The sequence below is a fragment of the Siphateles boraxobius genome, unplaced genomic scaffold (assembly GCF_051911475.1).
Source record: "Siphateles boraxobius isolate OS27281-9 unplaced genomic scaffold, OSU_SipBor_1 12, whole genome shotgun sequence".
Taxonomy (NCBI): Eukaryota; Metazoa; Chordata; class Actinopteri; order Cypriniformes; family Leuciscidae; genus Siphateles; species Siphateles boraxobius.
This window is the reverse complement of record NW_027508722.1, coordinates 23,873,732-23,893,922: the sequence shown is the minus strand read 5'-3', so window position 1 is coordinate 23,893,922 and position 20,191 is coordinate 23,873,732. Positions and strand designations below refer to the sequence as shown.

At 36.9% G+C, this 20,191-nt stretch overlaps 2 protein-coding genes across 2 annotated transcripts in view; both read right to left on the bottom strand.

Annotated features, from left to right (window-relative positions):
- itga8 (integrin, alpha 8) overlaps window positions 1–3,817 on the bottom strand; it is a 93,830-nt gene extending 90,013 nt beyond the window's left edge. Inside the window, exons 1-2 of the mRNA XM_077213974.1 lie at window positions 3,411–3,817; window positions 2,735–2,868 (exon numbers count right to left, since the gene is read on the bottom strand). Of these exons, the coding sequence (XP_077070089.1) occupies window positions 2,735–2,868; window positions 3,411–3,586 (310 nt within the window). The 5' untranslated portion in view covers window positions 3,587–3,817. The remainder of the gene's footprint in view (window positions 1–2,734; window positions 2,869–3,410) is intronic.
- A 7,270-nt stretch (window positions 3,818–11,087) lies between these two features.
- Window positions 11,088–20,191, bottom strand: part of mindy3 (MINDY lysine 48 deubiquitinase 3) — a 40,137-nt gene continuing 31,033 nt past the window's right edge. Inside the window, exons 14-15 of the mRNA XM_077214139.1 lie at window positions 16,672–16,743; window positions 11,088–12,070 (exon numbers count right to left, since the gene is read on the bottom strand). Of these exons, the coding sequence (XP_077070254.1) occupies window positions 11,921–12,070; window positions 16,672–16,743 (222 nt within the window). The 3' untranslated portion in view covers window positions 11,088–11,920. The remainder of the gene's footprint in view (window positions 12,071–16,671; window positions 16,744–20,191) is intronic.

Below are 20,191 nucleotides of genomic sequence, written 5' to 3'. Positions count from 1 at the left end.
TGCTCAATTCAGATTTATTGCTAAGATCTGGCCACGGATTGGCTACATTCACACTGTCAGTCCAAATCCAATTATTTGTGTATCCAATTGGAATCTGATCTAAAATAATTGACTGTCCACATTGTGTATCGCAAGTGTTTGTGTGTCCATGGCGCTCTTTCGTTTTCTGGAATATCTATATGGGTTTCTATGCCAATGGCATTGCGTTTGGTAGGACTACGCCAAAAAGAACAACCGCAATTTGGAGGGTTTTGCAATAAAGATGTTGTTGTCTTATTTAAAACATGACAATGTGTAGCCACGCAGGATTACTGTGTCTTCTGAGCCAGACACAGAAACGTAGGAGGTTGTTATGAGCGGCTTAATTCAACGCGGTTGTCTCTGCCTGTTACAAAACACTTTGTAACACAACCTTGTTTCTACAGTGACTTTCAGCATGTTTCCTATAACATCGTCTGGCTTGAGAAAGTTACATAAACCACACGAAATCCAATCAGAGCGGTCAGACTGAAACTGATTTCCAGAAATGCGATTTGAATAGGATTTCAAACCAATGTGAATGTAGCTTGAAACAGATTTGTAAAAAATCTCATTTCATGTTATTTTTCCCCATTCACACTTGCTCTGATCTTGCTCTCACATCTGATCGGATTTTAATCGGATATGCACAAAAAATGGATTTGGACTGACAGTCTGAACGTTGCCATTGTTGTTTAAAATGTGGCCAATATCAGATTCCAGTGCGAACAGATCATGATCCTAGACTGACCCACATGCGCAAAAGAACGATGAAAAGACGACAAGCAGCACGCTGTCATACGGAAGTAAACACGGAGGACATTAAAGTAAGCGATTAAGTGTTTATTTATAGAGCCATCTGCCACGAAAGCTAGCAAATTTATGTGCAGGCAATATAAAAAACACGATGATACTAAAAAAGAGAGCATAGTTTTTAAACATCTATGATACGAACCCTCATGTTTTGCTTGTATATAGAGCTGTCACTGTACTTATGAGTTCAGACTTTTGACACATCACTGTTCTTCCACTGACTACCTTGCCCAACTGATAACGTCGGGTATGTAAAATCTTTGAAGTAACTCTTATGAGTTCAGAATTGTGACGAATATGGATCTATGAGTCGCGATATGAGTCACATGTGAGCAAAAAATTGGATTTGAGCCAAATTTACCAGAAGTCTGAATGTAGCCTTTGTCCCCATTATGTAGGGTTTACCAGGAACACACACACACATTTCAGTACCTGATCTATGTGCTTCCCTGTGGCATTCTCTACAAACTTAAAAAAAAAAAAAACAGTTGACAAAATAATAATAAAATAGTAATAAATAATCAAACACTAATAATCAAATAAAAAATCTAAAAAGCAATTTAATCAGGTATTCCAATGTAAATCTATTCAAACATCAATTTAATTTTTGTAGATATTCCGGATTGTCTAATCAAATGTGAATGCTAAACATACAGAAGACAGTAGATTCGGATTCCGAAAGGTTTTTTTTTTTAGTAATTTTGAAGAATAATTATAGATTTGTTTAATCTATTTTAATCCAATAAAAATAACCGGTTTATAAGGAATGATTCATTCGTGTTTTGCGCAACGCTTTTGAACTCTGTTTTTGATACACTAATACAAGTTATTAATTCACACTCTGCAATTGAATGTTTTTGATTCACTAAAAAGAACCGGCTCATTTGATTCATTTGTTTGGGAATAGGACTACATTGTTCGAACTGCATGTTCTTTATTGCACCGGCTCATATATGAGTCATTCGTTTGAAAATCGGACCGCACTAGTCGCGTGGTTCTTTAACTTTATTTACGAGGTCATAGCCTATTCTAAGAGCCCATGTTAGAACCAGCAACAGCACACAAATACTGCCATCACACCCCCTCAAGAGATTGCTTTAACAACACATCAGCGCCGCTCACATCCAAGTCTAGCTGTCCATGCCGCGTTTCTGAGTCCAAAACCGACGACTGCATTTACCGGCAAGCTATGGTTACTTAAAATAGTCCAATAATATTATGAACACCCCTGCAATCTCCATCACAGCCTCAGATGACCTAACGATCTAACGTTAAATGTGACAGCAATCTTTCCCTTTGTGGAACTTCAAGTTTGACTCTGTTGCACAATTGCTGACAGCTAGACATCATCTAGCTACACCTTTCTCCCTTTTCCCTCACTAAATGAATTAGACGAAATAAACAGCACAAAAGTAGCAGGAAATAATGAACGAAGAATTTCAAACGTAAAGAAAAAATGGTGGTGACCTAAAAAATAGACGCGCGCAATGGACGTCGAAATTACGGCAGATTAGGCTACGCACTGAGGTGAAGTTACGCGCCTTTCTCTGGTAATTACTTTGCTCCTGAAATTTTAAACCAAACCATATGCGGTGAAATTAACTCCTTCTTGGATGTGGTTTTTGATCTTTTTATTAGAGTAACGGGAATGTATGAAGCCAACTCTAAAGATGGTGTTTAATACAGAAAATATGTGTTAATAAATACGATAAAGAAACAATAGCATGTAGTATGTGTTTTTAGGTTATTTGCACATTATCTTAAATGTACGAGTTTATACTGAATGTATAAAAGGACACATAAGAAGACATTGTTATAACTCAAAGGGGCAACCTGTTTCAATGGAAACTGCTCATGGTCATTTTGCGTTAGTTGAAGGGTTATAAATCATGAGGGTACCTACTTGCTTTATCAAAGGGGATCTGGCGGCAGGAGTCTGGGTCTGATGCCGGCCAGGGACAGTAGTACACCGCTCCTCCCTCCACAATCCCTGGCTGGGAGGTGTTCGCTTTAGGAGCCCCAACCAGCACAGACATGCTGGAGAGAGAAAGACATAAATCTACACAAGCGCATCCTAATACTGAATCACAGTAATACACTTTTTTAACTGACTTTAATTCATTCACTTGGTTCCAAACGCATGTAATTCCCATAAAACCAATGATTTTTTTTAAAAATTAAAATCAACAACTAAATTTTAATTATTTAAATGAGCAAAATTTCATTATAGGCCTACTTAATTTAATTGGGGCCTATTTTAGTTCAGCATTTCCATTTAAATGTAGCTTACTTCAATAAACTCAGGCGCCAGAAGTTGATAATGGTCCATATTGGTGGTGCTGAAAGTGTTTTTTCATACAAGCTGTGGCAAATGTCACGCACATTGTAGGCATAACCAAACTAAATTATACGACATATTGCTTACTGGAAGATGCTTTTCTTTGGGAGCTTGTCAATTTTATATATAGCATATATATATATATATATATATATATATATATATATATATATATATATATATATATATATATATATATATATATATATATATATATATATATAACGTTTATCCCACTTACGCGTTTCTGTCCTGTGTTGGCTGGTAAAAGTCCAGTGAGTATCCAAAATAACTTCCTTCTGGTCCATTGTAAACCGTTGGCTTTTCTAAATCTAGATTAAAAGCAGCAGCTTCGCAAAAAACTAAAAATGTGAGCAAAAACCCACGAGAAAACACGCGGAATAAACACGGGTGCATGGCTACAGCCCAGTTTCTTCAAATGTAATCCAAAAGTTTGGAATAAATATGTGCAGAGAGAATATAACTTATGTCCGTGCTCAGCTGTCATACGTTGAGTGTGTGCTGCGCTCCATGAGTCTGTCTGCTGCTGCCTTCATGCAAGCGCGCGCCTTTCTCAGTCTGCGCGAGCTCTCCGCGTACTAAACATTATAATGAGCTGCGCACGAGACCGGACTCCTGCACCACATCACACAGCATCCGGCCAACTCCTTTTATGGATACACACAAATAATGTGAATTTGCACACAATTTAGACAAAAAAACAACAACGAAAAGACCTCTATTACTAATATTATTAATAGTGATATTATTAGTTTTACACATTATTGTTGGTCCCACTTTAGACATTCTACTATAAGTAACTTTGCAACTACATGTCAACCAACTCTCATTAGAGTAGGCTATTAGTAGACTGTATAGTAGACTGTTAGGTTAGGGTTAGGAGTTAGGGTTCGGGTTATAGGAAAATAAGTTGACATGCAGTTGCCAAATTAGGCTACTTATAATCAGTAGAATATCTGTTGGTAGCATCAAAATAAAGTGGTGGCAGATATTAAGCAGACAGTCTACTAATACTCTAATGACAGTTGACGTAGTTACAAAGTTACTTAGTTAACAGAATGTCTAAAATGGACTATCAAAATAAAGTGTTACCAACCTTATTATTTAGATAATTAAGCTACTTCATATATTTATCAAAATAATTGACTTATTTTGATGTAGCATCAAATATATGTGTATATATACATACATACACACACCCACACAAACAGTCTTTATATTTATTTGATAATCTTTGAATTTTTTTTAAATAACAAAAATAAGACTAGTTTTATAGGCTATTTTTTTAAATAATTACCATAAATATTAAATATCAAATATTATTTATAAAAAAAATGACTTTTTAATTAAGATAAAATTTATCAACATTAATATTGTTATTCGGATAAAGTTGTTTCAATTTGTGTCAAACTTACTGCGGATGCTTTTAATTACGCAATTTTAATACCGGCTGCGAATAATGAACGGTAATTATCCTCGTCAGACAACCAAAGTAAAACTTTTGTACGAAGCGCGCGATAAGTATAACCTTTGGAAAATAAACGATGTGGGTGTTTTTAAGAGAATCTACAAACGTGCATCTTTCTTGACCTGTTTCCTTGGAGCAAATCTAAATTTAGGTGCTCCGTTCACATCTGAGCGCAAGACACGGGCCGCTTCTGCTCTCCATCTGTGTCAGAGTTTTAATCCTGTCTAAATGAAGTCATTCCCTTCACCGCCTATCCTGTGATCACCAAACAGTCCGTTCCCAGTTCCAACTGTAAACAACCTCACACTTTCTAGAAAACCACTCAAAAACACTTTTGAAATTGCCATGGCAATATACCATACCATGTGGATATTATTATTGCATGTTAATTATGATAATACAATAAAATAGTGACTTTTTTAATACACAAAAGCTTTTGTATACATAGTATACAAACCAAAAGATTTATAGGGAGAATCAGTGCCATTTGGGACAGGGCCATATGAAAGACTTGTGCTGTGTGCTTTCTTGTATGCTTCAGCCAATCAGCATCAGCATGTGATAAATGACCAATCAAGTACTGGACACTTTCAGAAGTCAGCCCTTGAATCAATCACATGAGTCCCATCAGAGACTGAGCCTGAAAAGAATTCACATTTCATTTCAATTCATATTGCAGAAAAGATAATACAAATCATACAGTTAGATGACATCATGTATTCATTTACATGATGTTAGACGTTACATGATTGTGATCATGATTATTACAGTACATGGAAAATTTTGTAGTTTATATGTTGATTCAGTGTTTGCATCATCTGAAGTCCTTGCAGGGATTGGCGTCGTCTCTTCACAGGAGTTGGGTCATCTTAAAAACTTTGTAAGAGGCTGAATACAAACTGGAGAAGGCATAATCTTTAAGTTACCAGAAAAGCAAATGGAGAATAATTAGCGACAGTTGCTGCGGTTCATAACGTTTCAAGCAAAAGATAATCATGTGCATCTGATCTGATATAACTGTAAGGTTATGATGAGATGCAATTAGGTGAATCTCATAATGAAAGAAACTACATACATTTCACAAACTAATACTAACAATAACACATGGATAAATCATTTATAGTTTATTCAGAATATACTTAGTAATCAAACATCACTGTGAAACATCTAACCTGTTCTATTAAATGCCAATGATGCAAGAAAAAAGAAGGGGTGATTTTACTCGATCTTCCAAAGATAAAGAACGCTTAAAATATAGATCAAAAGCACTCTACAGTAGAACTAGCAAAACATTTCCTTACATAGCTTACTGTTGTTGAGATAACATGATTTTGGCCCTCTCTCAAAGAAAACCAGGTGAAATACATAAAACTTGCCACAACAGCGCACATGCATAGGCCAGGACTGAAGTGTTGCTCTGCTGGCCATTTCTGGCTTCTGGTGAAGTTTACTGGCGACAATCTTAGATATAGTGTTGTCTGTGCAACCCAGGACTAAAAGCATGATGATTTGATTCTGCACACACGATAATGGGTTCAGTATTGGATCTTTGGTGATTGTTGTCATCGCTCTGTCTGGTCTAATAAAACACACTCACAGTAGTGAGTCGATGCCTGCTTCTCTTCACAGAACTGACATTTTTAGCTCAGCTGCCTCTGAAGTATTTTTGTAAACAACGAGAAGGGTTCATCTCTAAAAGACAGATTTTAAGAAAAATTACAGATTAGGCATGGTCCATGTATTGTTCTTTCATTTCAGGAGGAATGAGAGAGCTGGAGAACATTCTCTGAATTCCCCTCTAAGGCTCTGAGAGGCAAAGAGCCAGACAGACTCTTTATCTCACTGTCCAGAAACAACTGGATTTTAAAACAAGGCTCACAAGCTCAAAAATGTGCATGTCGTCCAACGACCAGTTGACCTGCATCATTGATTTTACTCTTGGTTGAAAAGCATGGATATTCATTGAACACAAGCATGATTCGACAGAAAATGCATTAATGTGGGCTCACAGCCAGTGGCGGATTAAGACTCTTTGATGTCTGACGTCAACCGACTTTCATTTCCAACCAAAATCCAACGTCTGTCCGACATTGGGTTCTGACATCAACCCAACTTTCGTCACAGACACCTAGAGTGTTAATCCGCCTATGCTCACAGTTATAGGGGTGAGTTCAGGGTGATTGGGACATTTTTGCCATTGAGATGACTTGGAAAAAGTGTCCCAGTCAACATGAATTCACCACTACAAACCCAAGCTTTAAGATGATTTATGCAAATTCTTTAAAAAATACAATTTTAATTTCTGCTTTTAAATCTTAAAAAATGGACCCATTCAATTCCATTTTATATATGCATCTTAACCTTGATTTTACATAAATGAATAAAATGAGGTCAGTCAAAATAATTGCTTTCAGTAATCAACAGACACAAATGATGTCCATAGAACTTGTATTGAAACCAGAGTATTCCTTCAATTTGGCTTGTGGGGTTTATTTTATTGTAACAATTCACTTTTTTTCTGAACTTGTTAACAGAATGAGGGGTTTGATTCGCATCACATGTAATGTTTTGAAATTTGATTAAAAGCTTTATCTTAGTCTCATCTGATTACAAACTCCTTTCTTTCTGGGTTACATTATTGGCAAACTCCAGATGTCTTTTATATGGTTCTTGAGTAACAGCTTTTTTTGCTCCATCCTCTCGTACAGGCCAGTGTTCTGTAAAGCTCTTTATATGATGGAGCCCATATCCCTTCAAAGCAATCCCTTTTTTTTGCATTGAGTTTTTAGTTACAAACCTTTATAACCTGCTATATCAAACCTAAATGGTTTGATATGCATCTTATTTCCTGACAATTGAGCTACATTCATATTTGTTTATCATTTTCAGATCTTTTGCATTTGTTTTATTCTAGCTTGTAATCTTCTTCAGTAACATTCACTACAGCCAGTCTTATTATTCAAACAGAATAACTGTTAGTAAGAGGACAATCAAGTTTAAATAAAAAAAGGAGAAAACTTAAAAAAATGGTTAAGGGTCTAAATACTTTGTTTTATAGATGTCACTTTCTATTTCTATTTAAGTGATGTTTGAAATAAACCATCCCAAAATACTCTCCTCCACATTTTCTCTTCATTTATAAAGATTTCTTGAACTTTTGTTCTGCCAAGAACTGATAAACTCTGGCTGAAACGTATAAAATCCTCCATGTTTTCATATTCCAGACAGACATCAATATTAGCGTTACCTAACCAAGAATAGAAGCACCTGTCAAACACCCGTTTGTGTTGATAACAAGTCATTATAATATATACACTTGTCTTGGATTGGCTGGAGTGATACATTACCCCGATGAGCCGTAACAGAATCCCTTACATTGTGCACTTGATAATGTTTACGCAGCGATAACTAGTGTCCTCAACGTTTACATCATTTTAGCTAAGATCGTTTATGATGATGCAACAAATGTCTGATAGCTCCCAGCCGATCCAGGCCCACTGATATTCTTTAAAGCCTGAATTTAGCAGGAACTACACAGACATGGAAGACTTCAATAGGCACATTCTGACAAATAAAAGCCTTGTATCCTGTATTCTGCATCTTGTTTTGAATTTATTTCCTCTGCCATTGAATATTGCTTGTTTGATGTGGCACCAAGTCGTTTCGCTGAGAGCTTAATGAAAAATTTGGCTCCACTAAATGTCGCTTTTATTTCTTTCTGTAATAACATGGAATTTGGGCAAGACACTTGGCCCATGAAAGATGTGTTCCATATGTCACATGCACCCTTAGTGTTAACGTTTTTAATTATCTGTTGGTCTGACCTTTACAGAGGAAACCAGAGCAGCTTGATCTGTGACCCTGAGGATATTATGGGCCACAACGATCACATCCTGTGACATCAAATTTATTTGATGGTACAATCTTAAGCCCAAATCTGATGTAAAACTCTGAAACCAGTCAAAACAAATCTGATCATGACCAATAGACACAGTTTAACTGGCAAGTAAAAAAAAAAAAGGCCAGTAATTGGCCAGGAGAATTAATATATCCCTCTCAACAGTTTATGATGGACCGGCTCAAAAGACAAAGTAAACCAATCACCAGCAATAGTGAAGAAAAGCAGAAATCACTAAGCAACAATATAGAGTAGTGGTTCTCAACTTTTGACTTGAAGGCCCCCACTGTCCAAAACGTATTCAAAGTCCCCCTTAAATACGCTATAATGTTTCTTTTTTTGTGTCAATATATTAAATTAATTTATATAGTTGAGAACCACTGATATAGAGGATGATGAAACATTTAAATAACTTAAATTTAAGTAAAACAAATAATTTAAGAGCATAAGAAAAGAGTTTATTAAATGCATAGGTAAATATTATATATATATATATATATATATATATATATACATATACATACACACATGGGTATATCCCAGAATTCGGGCCTATTTCTGTCCAGAGGGCGTAATTCTATTAAAATCTAATACATTTTAGCACCAGTAATTAGTATAAACAAAAACAAGCCTAGACTTATTTTATGGCTGCTCTTACTAATGATTTTAACACATTTTATTGGTGTTTTGTGGTACAATATCTGTTTTGGTGTTGTCCGCCACCAGAGTTTTCACTTGTCGTAACAAATCTCAAACATTATTTATCACAAATTAATACAAAAAAATATGCAAATGAATTAAATGTTACCTGAACTAATAAACTACATGCACAGATTAAGCATATATATGCATTTTGTACTTTATTTTGCTTAATTTCTACCTGTCCCGAGGTTTAGCTGTCATTACAAACACGCTCTGCATAAAGGCACTTTTTAACAGTTTTTTCATCAAAGGTTTATTTGGGAGCCATGGTAACCTAATAGCATAGTGGAGCACATGGATTTCAAGCTGCAAGACTGATGGCTTGATGTCCAGAAAAGTAATAAATCTACTCTTTATTCTTTGTGTTGGGCATGTACACTTATCATGCGTCATTACCATATGTGTTGTATTTATGTATTTTTAAACATTTTTGGATTATTTTTATCACTTTATTAGTTAAAAAAGTTTACATTACATGTAGAAAGCTAGCTGCACTTGCTTAGTCATCATCTTTGCTAGCAAGGCTAGTTTTTTGACTAAATTGTCATTCCCAGCACAGTCATTACCAGCACATTACAGCTTGTGCTGGTAATGACAGGTTGTGGTGGTGATGACGGCAGATACACACAGTTCCTGTTTGGTTTTCCATAATCAGATTAAACTATGTTTTGATGTTTAAACCAATTAATAGCTGGTGGTTTTTTTGTGGTCTGAAGTCACTTAGGCTCTTAAATTACAATAGGTTATGATCAGTGATTTGTCATCACCGCAACAAACTGTCATTACCAGAACTGCAATGTCATCACCATCACCATTACCATACATATTTTTGCCAATAAATTACAAAAACATCCTACAATTATATATTTATGACAGAGTTGGACAGTCTAAATTATCACTGTATTAAAAAAGTTTTGATATATGGCATTCACTTAAAATAAGCTTATATTCCAAGCCAGGGTAGATTGATGAATCAGAAATGTAGATACTTAAGTGACTATAATTCATCTTGCAAGTAAAAATCAACAATCCCATTAAGTTCAAGATAAAATAGATTCCATGTGAAACCACACAATGTTTTTAAAGCACTGATTTATCATTTAAGTTTTATTTTTTTACATGCATTCGATGATGTGATGGTAATGACACTTGACATAATTAAAAAAATGGCAAAAAATCATAAATTCCCTTATCTTATGGTCTCAACCAAGCTCATAACATTGTACCTGACTTAAGGACTGATAATTTGATGTATACCAATTAGTCAAATTTGGGATTTTAATTTTCAAAATTGCAGCAACCCAATTTGGCCCTTAATCTGAGAAATGCCCTTATATATACACATACATATATATACACATACACACACACACACACACACAAACACGCATACAGTATATATCCTACCAATACCTTTTACTAATGGCCTCTTTACACAAATTCCATTAAAAGAGTAGTGGTATCATCTACTACAGATTCAAATAAACTTCCACATACTGTACCCTCCATACAACATATCACTTACCTGCAGTTTCTGACTACAGCAAAAGTAAAGCATTTTTCCTATAGTAGACAGTTACCATGTCATGAAGTACTGAGTTCAAGTCAAGCAAAAGACAAGTTCTTAATGCTGTCGCTCTAAGCCAGGATCCACTACTGCTGCCCCTACTGACAGCATAAGAAAACATGAAAGTGTTAGATTTTCCAGAGTTGATCAAAAAAAAAAATATATAAAATTAATAAAAAGTAACGTGCAAGTAATTCTTTCAGTTCTCTTTTGGTCAGGAACATTTCATCTTATACAAAACAAACACGCCGCAGTCCAGATGTGAAGAACAAAAGTGTTTATTTTAGTGAACCTTAAAGATCAGAATAAATAAGAGGTGAGTGTTTGTCTGTGTTATTCTTCTCTCTCATGCAGAGAATCATAATGTCATTCCACAGTACCTCCTGGAGGGTTGCTACTTCAAACCTTAAATAATAAAATTGCCCTATTCCTCCACTATCGTTTGGTGCCCAGCATGGGGTTGTAGTGCATTCTTTTGTAAACCTGTCTAAACAGACTTCCTCTCAGGACCGAGTGCTGCAGAACATGGCCGCTCCCTTAGGTGACCACTGACAAAACACAAATACTTTATGTCCAAAAAGAGGCTTTGGTCAAATGATCCCTTAAATATTCACAACTACCAACACTGAAATTTCAACAAAAAAAAAAAAAAAAAAAAAGCATATATATAAATTAATAATTCCATAAATTACTTATAAGATCATCTCAGTTGATGTGCTAATTCAATGATTTATCATTTCAGACAAGTAAACAAAATCATGTACAAAGTTGACAAAAAAATAATATGAACACCTGCAAAAGCAAATACATTTGGTATACACAACAGATGACCCCCCCCCCCCCCAAATAATCGGTTCAAATCCAGGGCTTTAAACACAAAAACAGTCTTATAATCAAGCCGGTTGAGATGTGTAAAAAGCAAACAATAGGCGTTGTGTGAGTGCCTGGCGAACAGCATCGTCTCTCATTTGAACTTCAGGCCCCGTGTTGGCCTTTCTAAATGTAGTGCCGAGAGAGTGAGGAGTCCTATGAGCGTTCCTGAAGTCAGCGGGCTGTGCAGCCAGAGGTTGGCAGGTGAAAGGTGAGAGATAAAGTTTAATTTAGGGAGGGTGACCTTTCTGTGGTCCACAGGAGCTCGATGTAGGGCCATTTGGTCTGTAGACAGCGCTTGACAGGAGTGTCGTCTGTACGTACCATGGGGTCCTCAAAACCCATGACCAAAGCAGTGCCCTCGACATAACTCACCTAGAGGAGAGAAACACAAAGGGTGAACATGCAACACATTGGCATACATCCAGTCAACTTCCTGACCTTCTAAATAAAACATGGCCCCCGTTTCTGGAAATGCCAGTGTTTCTCTCTCTGTATGTCTCTCATTAGAGACCTGGCCTCCTGCTATGACATCATCAGACATAAGACAGTCGATGACTTCCATATGGAGGGCGTCAGATTGCCAGAAAGAAATGTGCCTTTGCCCTTGACAAAGTGTCACGATAAACATGCACCCTCTTTTTTCAGAACATTTTGTGTTGCCATTATACATTGTGTAACCCAAGTGATACCTGTGAATCCATTCACTTATATAAAGGCTGCATGTGTTTTTCACAAGGTTGAACAGTGCAGTATTGAGTGTGATGGGAGATCTGACTCCTGATGACCTATAAATCCAGGAATTAAGTTTCACTATCCACAATCATCAAGACTCAGAGTCATACCTTCACACAGACAAACATTACTCACCAATCAACCCCCCCCCCCCCCCACCAAGTTCATTAGCATTGCCTAATTCAACCCAGTCTTGAGTAAAAGCCATAAAACTCTACGGCACTCCCTCTGGTGGCAGCCACAAACATCTCTACACCAACATTACCAGTCCATTATGAAGCGAGGCTCAGACATGCTGACAGCACAAATCTCTCTGTTCAAGTCATTGGGAAGCAGATCACACACTTGCAAGACTCCACTTGTCATTTTTCTTCTAAATGGCCAACTAACCTCTGCTCAACCCTGTTTCAGCAAAAAAGTTGCTTTTGTCATCAACCATAAGCCTTGCATTCATCGGTTTTCCCAGAGTTAAGAGAACTATCCATCAAAACAAACACATTGCTTTCTGTGACTACAGAGAGACAGATTTATTAAAGAGTGCAAAAGCACCAAACAGGCAGGTGTAGAAAAGGATGTTGAGGGGCGATCTTTTGAACTTTAAGCTTTCAGATCTGAACTTTGAAGGTCTGAGAGTGCAGCTTACTATACTTCTACTATTACTTCCATACTTTTCAAGCAGCCCATTTTACCCAACCCCACCATTCTTAATTTTACAGCTGTACTCTAGCTTTTGGCAGTGGAATGCAGCGGAAGGAAGGGTGACATCTTCTAGCTGACTAGACTAAACTATAACCAGCCATTTCCAGGCCCAATAAAGGCCCACACATTCATCATGGCTGCCAGTCAACAGTGATAATGTGGAACAGTGAGGTTATCCATGTTAGTTAGAACATGCATTTCATAAAACTCATCAATACTCTTTGTATGTTTACTTGAAATAATCCAAATATTTTCACTAGCCTGACAGATTTCATGTTTTGAGGGTTTTTTGTGTGGCATATTCACCTGAAGATAATAGTCTACTGTTGGTCAACTTGGCTTTGTGTTCAGTTGTGTCAATATTTTTAAATAAATATTTCTTTATTTTCAGACTAAAAAAAATGCACTTGTGCATAATATTACTGTATACACAAAGAATGAATAAAATAAGTGACTGAACCAGTACCACGTCAAGAACAAGGACCAATGAACAATGACTTTCTGGAGATTTCACTCACATTGTTTGCTGTGCATTTCTAGTTGAGTATAACTAGAAAACTGATCCTAAATATCTAATAAACCAGGAATCAATAAATAAATCCTGTGGAAAATAATAAATCCTGAGGAAATCTGCAGTTTTCTCTATGGGCAAAGATTCAGACCTTGTAAACATCTTAAGAATGTACACTACTGTTCAAAAGCTTTTTTATGCTCACCAAGATTGCATTTATTTGACCGAAAATACAGTAAAAACAATATTGTGAAATATTATTATAATTTCAAAAGAACAGTTTTCTGTTTTAATATATTTTAAAATGTAATTTATTCAGTTGGCAAAGTAGTCTTCAGTGTCACATGATCCTTCAGAAATCATTCTAATATTCTCATTTGGTACTCAATATTTTTGTGGAAACTGTGATAAGATTTTTCAGGATTCTTTAATGAAACGTCAAAAGAACAGCATTTACAGTATTTGAAATAGAAATCTTTTGTAACATTATAAATGTCTTTACTGTCACTTTCGATCAATTGAATATATTCTTGCTAAATAAAAGAATTAATTGTGACATGAAGCAGGAGTGCTGGAGGAATGAGATCAGATCCCTTTGGATGATTATATGACTTGAGCAGAAGGGAAATCTGGGCTTCGGCTTCAAATGCCAGTATGGTCCGTGTTATGGCCAGGAGCTCCTTACATTTGCAAGGTGTTTGGTTCCTGAGAAAGGGCCCCTGTGAATATACGAGTGGCACAGAGGAAACCTCAACAACAAAGGCTGCACACTTTACTGCTGCTGGCTAATGCGTTTGCCAGAGTAATGAAGAGTAACCTGTGTGTCCTCAGGGACCTGATGTGGCAATTCCTATCCATTACCCCTTAACTTCTGTCAATCTCTTTCTCACACACATGCATTTCCGCTAAGAAGCATAGGTCACACACACTCCTTGATTAATTAATGTATGAGGTCGGCGGAGTTCTTTAGTGCTTAAGGATGCCATGTGTAAATATCGTTAGCCCTCTTTATGGGACATAAGACTGGCATGATACATGAAAATGATTCACAATAGTAAGAAAAGCACAGAAAAGACATGAGATGAGAATAAGTACTTGAAACAACATCAGAAAGCATAATAAAAGAGTCTTTTGTTAAAAAAAAAAGGATTTAAAGTCCCTGTAAAGTCAAAATGAAGTATGTGTTCTGATTTTGTCATATCACAGAAAAATGTGTTATTAGCCACCCAGCCAAATTTGAATGATTAAAAAAGCCGGCAAGTACATAAAATAAGCTATCAAAATCTTGAAAAAAATGAGCAGTAGTCTCGCTCTCAAATACTGGGGGCGTGTCCACTGGCTGCGCTGAAACCACGCCCACTCGCGGGACAGCTGCCGTTGCCACACTCAACTGTCACCCGCTACAGCCGGAATGGATCCTCCTAGCAGCTTATTAGGTTAATTATAACATAAGCACACAAGGCAACTTACACTCATTGGTGGGCACACACTGCCGATGATGGCACCAGTTGTCGGCGCGACGGGAGGATGAAGGCCGAGGCGGGAGATAATCGGTTCGGCCCCATTCACCAGTAACAGCGGATTACCAGTGAATGCCAGTTGTCTCCGACGAAAGTTTATAACACTATCCCGTGTAAAATGATCACTACAGAGGCGGGTTTTGGTGGTGATCCTCAGCTCTCTATCAATGTGGCTCTTCACAAAATTAATCCACCTCTTCTTGATGTGATCGTTTTTAGGAAATGTAAATAAGGACACCGATCTGTTTTTTACATGATCGCATCCAGGTAGTACGCATTTCCGTGACGAAGACATAGCCAACTAGCGAACTGTAAACTGTAGTAACAGATTATAGTACTGACAGTAACTCGCGATTGAGCGGCAAACTGCTGCGAATGTGCTCTATTTATATTGTTAGTGGAGCGGCCAGCCTCAGGGGCTCCAGTGCGTCATCAAGTAGGGGCGTGTCCAGGAGCTCAGGGGCTACAGTGCGTCATCGAGCCCTGTTTTAGACCCGCCCAAAAAATCCAGAAAATAGCAATGGTGAAAAACTGTTTAACGGTCTAACTCCACAATTCAGTACTTCACAGTTCACAGTCTTTGTAATATGTTTTAGCAATACATTTCTAACATTTATAATGTGTTTAGAATTTTTTTTTAAAATTGCCTTTACAGGGACTTTAAATGCTTTTTTGTAAACAAAAAAAATAAAGAAAAGAAAAAAAGATTAGATATAATAAAATCAAAAGTTATAGTACAAAAAAAGTTATAGAATAGTTACCACTTGAAAACTGCTAAAAATGTGAACAGCAACAAAAAGAATAAAGTTCAATATACAACTTCCTTTTTAAAGCATATTTAAAAGATCTAGTGGGGTTTTTCAATTGAATATTGGAGACACATGAGAACCAAACATTATTCAAAATATTTCCTTTTGTGTTGCACAGAAGAAAGAAAATCTCATATGTGCTTGGAACGATGGGTGAGTAAATGATGACAACTTAATTATTCCTCTAGATATAATTGCTAAAAAAAAAATACTAAGTAGAAATGAGACCATGAAGTAAAACTGAACTGTGACTAACAAAACCACAGAAGGAACAAAACTGAAATTTAAAATCGATTTGAAAATAATTTTACACCAAAATGCATTTGACCATGTGTCTTTTGAATGATACAGATGATCATCTTGCCCGGTTTAACTCTGTATGAACACAAATCAAGAAAAGAGAGAGAATGACACATTCGTCTATTGAAACAGTTTCAGCTCTTAATGGCTTCAATATACTCTGCCCAGTCTCGAAAGCTGTCGACAGTCGCAGGAAACATTATGAACGTTAGTTTGGGTTTAAGGAGGCTAAAAGGTCTTAGTGGTGTGGGCCATATAATGGGGTGGCTCACAAACTCCACATCCCAGGAATCAGACAGGATAAGACTGACCCACCAGCGCTTTCATGCCAGCAGTATACCTTATTAAAGTGTGCTTGCATGAGTGGCCATTAGAAAGCAAGAGCAGTGTACTGTGTCTTACCTTCTCATTGTGGTTAGACTGCTTCAGGCCATTATAGTGATACACAGGAAATGAGTCTGGGATCACGGAATCCTGGAAAAGAGAGACGACACGTGTCAGTGCGGACATGTACATCATCAGCTCTGTGGGACATCAGCAAACAGCTCTATGTGTCCCTAAACACTGACATATACTGCCTAGATCTTACTCCATTTAAAGGACGCAAGAAAAACATTTCAGTGACTTAAGACAACCAAAACAACCAATTCCAGCTCAAACACATCACAACACACTACATAAACTCAAACCAGGGAGCTTAAAACAACGGTCCAGCGGATGGTTTTAGATGTAATGCCATGCTCAATGCTGACAGCACACTGAAATACATTGCTTTAAGTCCAAAACAATCACACCCCCCACCAGTGGAGCTGCTGAATAGACTCAATTACAAGCCGGAGCCAGAACTCTGCAGACCAACTCAAACTAGCAACAAAACCCAAGCACACAGTATTGACAGGAGCCAAATTCCTCTGTCTAGCCCCCATACCACATGCCTGCCTCGATGCCAGAACTACAACAGCGAGTCGAGTGCGTGCATGTGTTTGAGTGGGCCTGAAATAGGGTTAGAGTATTTGATTTGATGGTAAATTGAGGCCTTTTTTGTATGTATCCCTAAAGCCCTAATCTATTTAACATAGAGCAGTGGAGCTGCAAGTCCAAACTATAACCGTCAACTTCTCCCTCTCTCTCTCTGAGGGGCTACATGTACATAGATTTTATCTGGGGCTGATTGTAGGTTTATTTGAACGTAATGAAAAAACAGTAAGAAAAAGCAAACAATGTTGAGCAAGAGCGAGAATCAAGGGGAAGAAAAAAAAGACAACAGGATACCCAGGATAGGAGAGTTAGCCCTTTTCCAAAAGTGAGCTGCCTTCATGTCTACTGCCATAGGCAGCATCATAACCAATAAACTTTATTGGCTGCAACTCTGAGAACCACACAAATATTCAACTCACAGTTGATTCCAATAGAGTTTGATGTTAACATGTACGATAATGGCATATTACTCTAATGAGCTAAAAAAAAAAGGGGGTTAAACATGGGTGTATTTAATTTCATAAACGTTTAAACAGAAATTTTTGACTAGTCTAAACCTCCCCCAACCCCCTGGAGACAGTCTGTATACGCGATCCATTTGAAATAGACTACTTAATCTATGGACAGTCAAATCCCATACTGAATGCTGCTAAAAATAGGTCAGATAAATGCGATGTGCTTGCCTTGCATTATGATTAATTAAAGTTAATCCACATAAGTCAGCGCGTTAAGGTATTGTTGTTCGCTACCACTTACGTGCCCGGGTTTGAACGCGCTTCTTGTGTATGAAAAGTATCTGTACACATGATGGGCAGTAAAATCGGAAGAAAAGCTTGAGTTGTACTGACAACTATACATTATTTTGAGCTTATTCTCTTCGTAAGGATGATAACATAGCAACTGTTCAAGTGTAAAGTAAGTTTCATTCATAAGGTTTCTCCTTTAATCTGATATAATATTTCATTCCATATTTATTGTCCCTCATAACCAGTAGTATAACAAGCCTATAAGCAAGCTTAATTGTTATATGCTAGTTTCACATGATGGAAAAGTTTTGTGTGACTTTGAAAATACTCCCTAATCTTGCTCATTTTCTGAGTGGACATTTCTCTAAACCTGCAGCGAGAGCCACAGGGAAAAACCAACGCACACAAAATCAGAGGTAAAATGAAATGATTTTGTTTTCCATTCACTTTTCAAAATAATATATTAATTTTAAAAATGAAACATTAACATGATGGCATTTTAAACGTAGCCTTTCTAAAAATATAAAGCAAACCAAGAAAAAGAAAAAAGTAAACGATTAGTATTTCCAAGTTAACTAGTAGAAGCATCACTTAATCGACGAGTCTAATTGTTTCCCACAAAAATTGTTTGCCCCCTAAACAGAACAAAGATACAAATGAAATAAAGAGGGCTTTTCACGCAAATCTAACAGTAGTTAGATACTGATTAGGTACAGAAATTGAATAAAGTAATTAAATGTAAAAAGCACTGGCTGGTAGTCTTCACTGTATAAATGATGTCCTGTATAGATTAATCCTTATTAAAGTTACAAAAGTTATCCAGTCAAGAGCAGTGAGTTTTTTTTTTCAGTGAGTCTTTTATAGTTTGATTAACATTAAAAACAGACAGCAGCAGGAATATTAGGCTGTTGTCATTTTAAGACAATGCCCGGATCCAAAATACTGATACTGTTACACATCCATTGTCTTTCTTGACTGTTTACGTTCACTTAAAAGGTCCCATATTATGCAAAATTCACTTTTGCATGCTGTTTGGACATAAATGTGTGTTGGCAGTGTGTGTACACAACCACCCAATAGTGATAAAAATCCACTCACTCCTTTTTTATTAATCCCCATAAATCATCAGCAGTGTCTCCCAACGACCTGTTTTCAGAATGCTGTTTTAGCGACGTCACTAAGTACAGGCCCCGCCCACGAGTGTTGACAGACTGCCGTTCTAACATAGACCCGCCCTGATCGAGTTCACAGCTGCTGCACTGACGAGAATGTCTCCCAGCGTTGTAACATTAGGTGTTGTCTGGCTGGATGTATTAATTCACATTAATTCACAAGCAGATGACAAATACGTTATAACCGGAATTAAACTACTAAACTATACCTGTACCATCTCTATACAGCACTCTGACTCTGTAGGCATTATTGTCCGACTCCGGGTCGAAATGAACACTGTTACTGAGAGTTTCTGATATTATTATCATCATTCTGTGAGATGAAATTGTCCTGAGACTGAGCGCGAGCTCCTGAAGCTCCGCCCTCTGTGCCGTGCTCATTTGCATTTAAAGGGCACACACTAAAACAGCGCGTTTTTCTGAGCACCAAAAAAATGACAATTTAAACATGCTGTAAAAAATGATCTGTTGGGTATTTTGAGCTAAAACTTCACATACACACTCTGGGGACATCAGAGACTTAGTTTACATCTTGTGAAAAGGGGCATAAAATGGGACCTTTAAGACTTAACCGACTAGATTTACTAGGATACTTACCAAGACAGGCCTTTTGACAATTTTGTGTGAGACGACGAGATGAAAGAGAACTAATTGACTATAATTAATCAATTCTGTAACATAATGATACACAATGACAGATACACAACTTTAACTTTTCTCTGTCCATCTCTCTTTTAGTGTTATTTTGTGGATATTTCAGCTAACAGTTTGCTACATACATTCAGTTCAGTTTAAGTTAAAGAGGCATCCAAGCACTAAATGCACGTCCTTGAAAGAGCGCAGTTTTCTAGTGTATTTACTTTGACTTCTCGAGTATCAATGTTATGACCCATTTTAAATGCGTGAAAATTACCACAACACTGGTTACATATATTACAGTGGTAAAAATATTTTAATTGTTGTTTAATGCTAGGGATAATTCAGTAGTCTAGCATGTCAATGGCATGTGTAAGCCTCTCTTTGTAG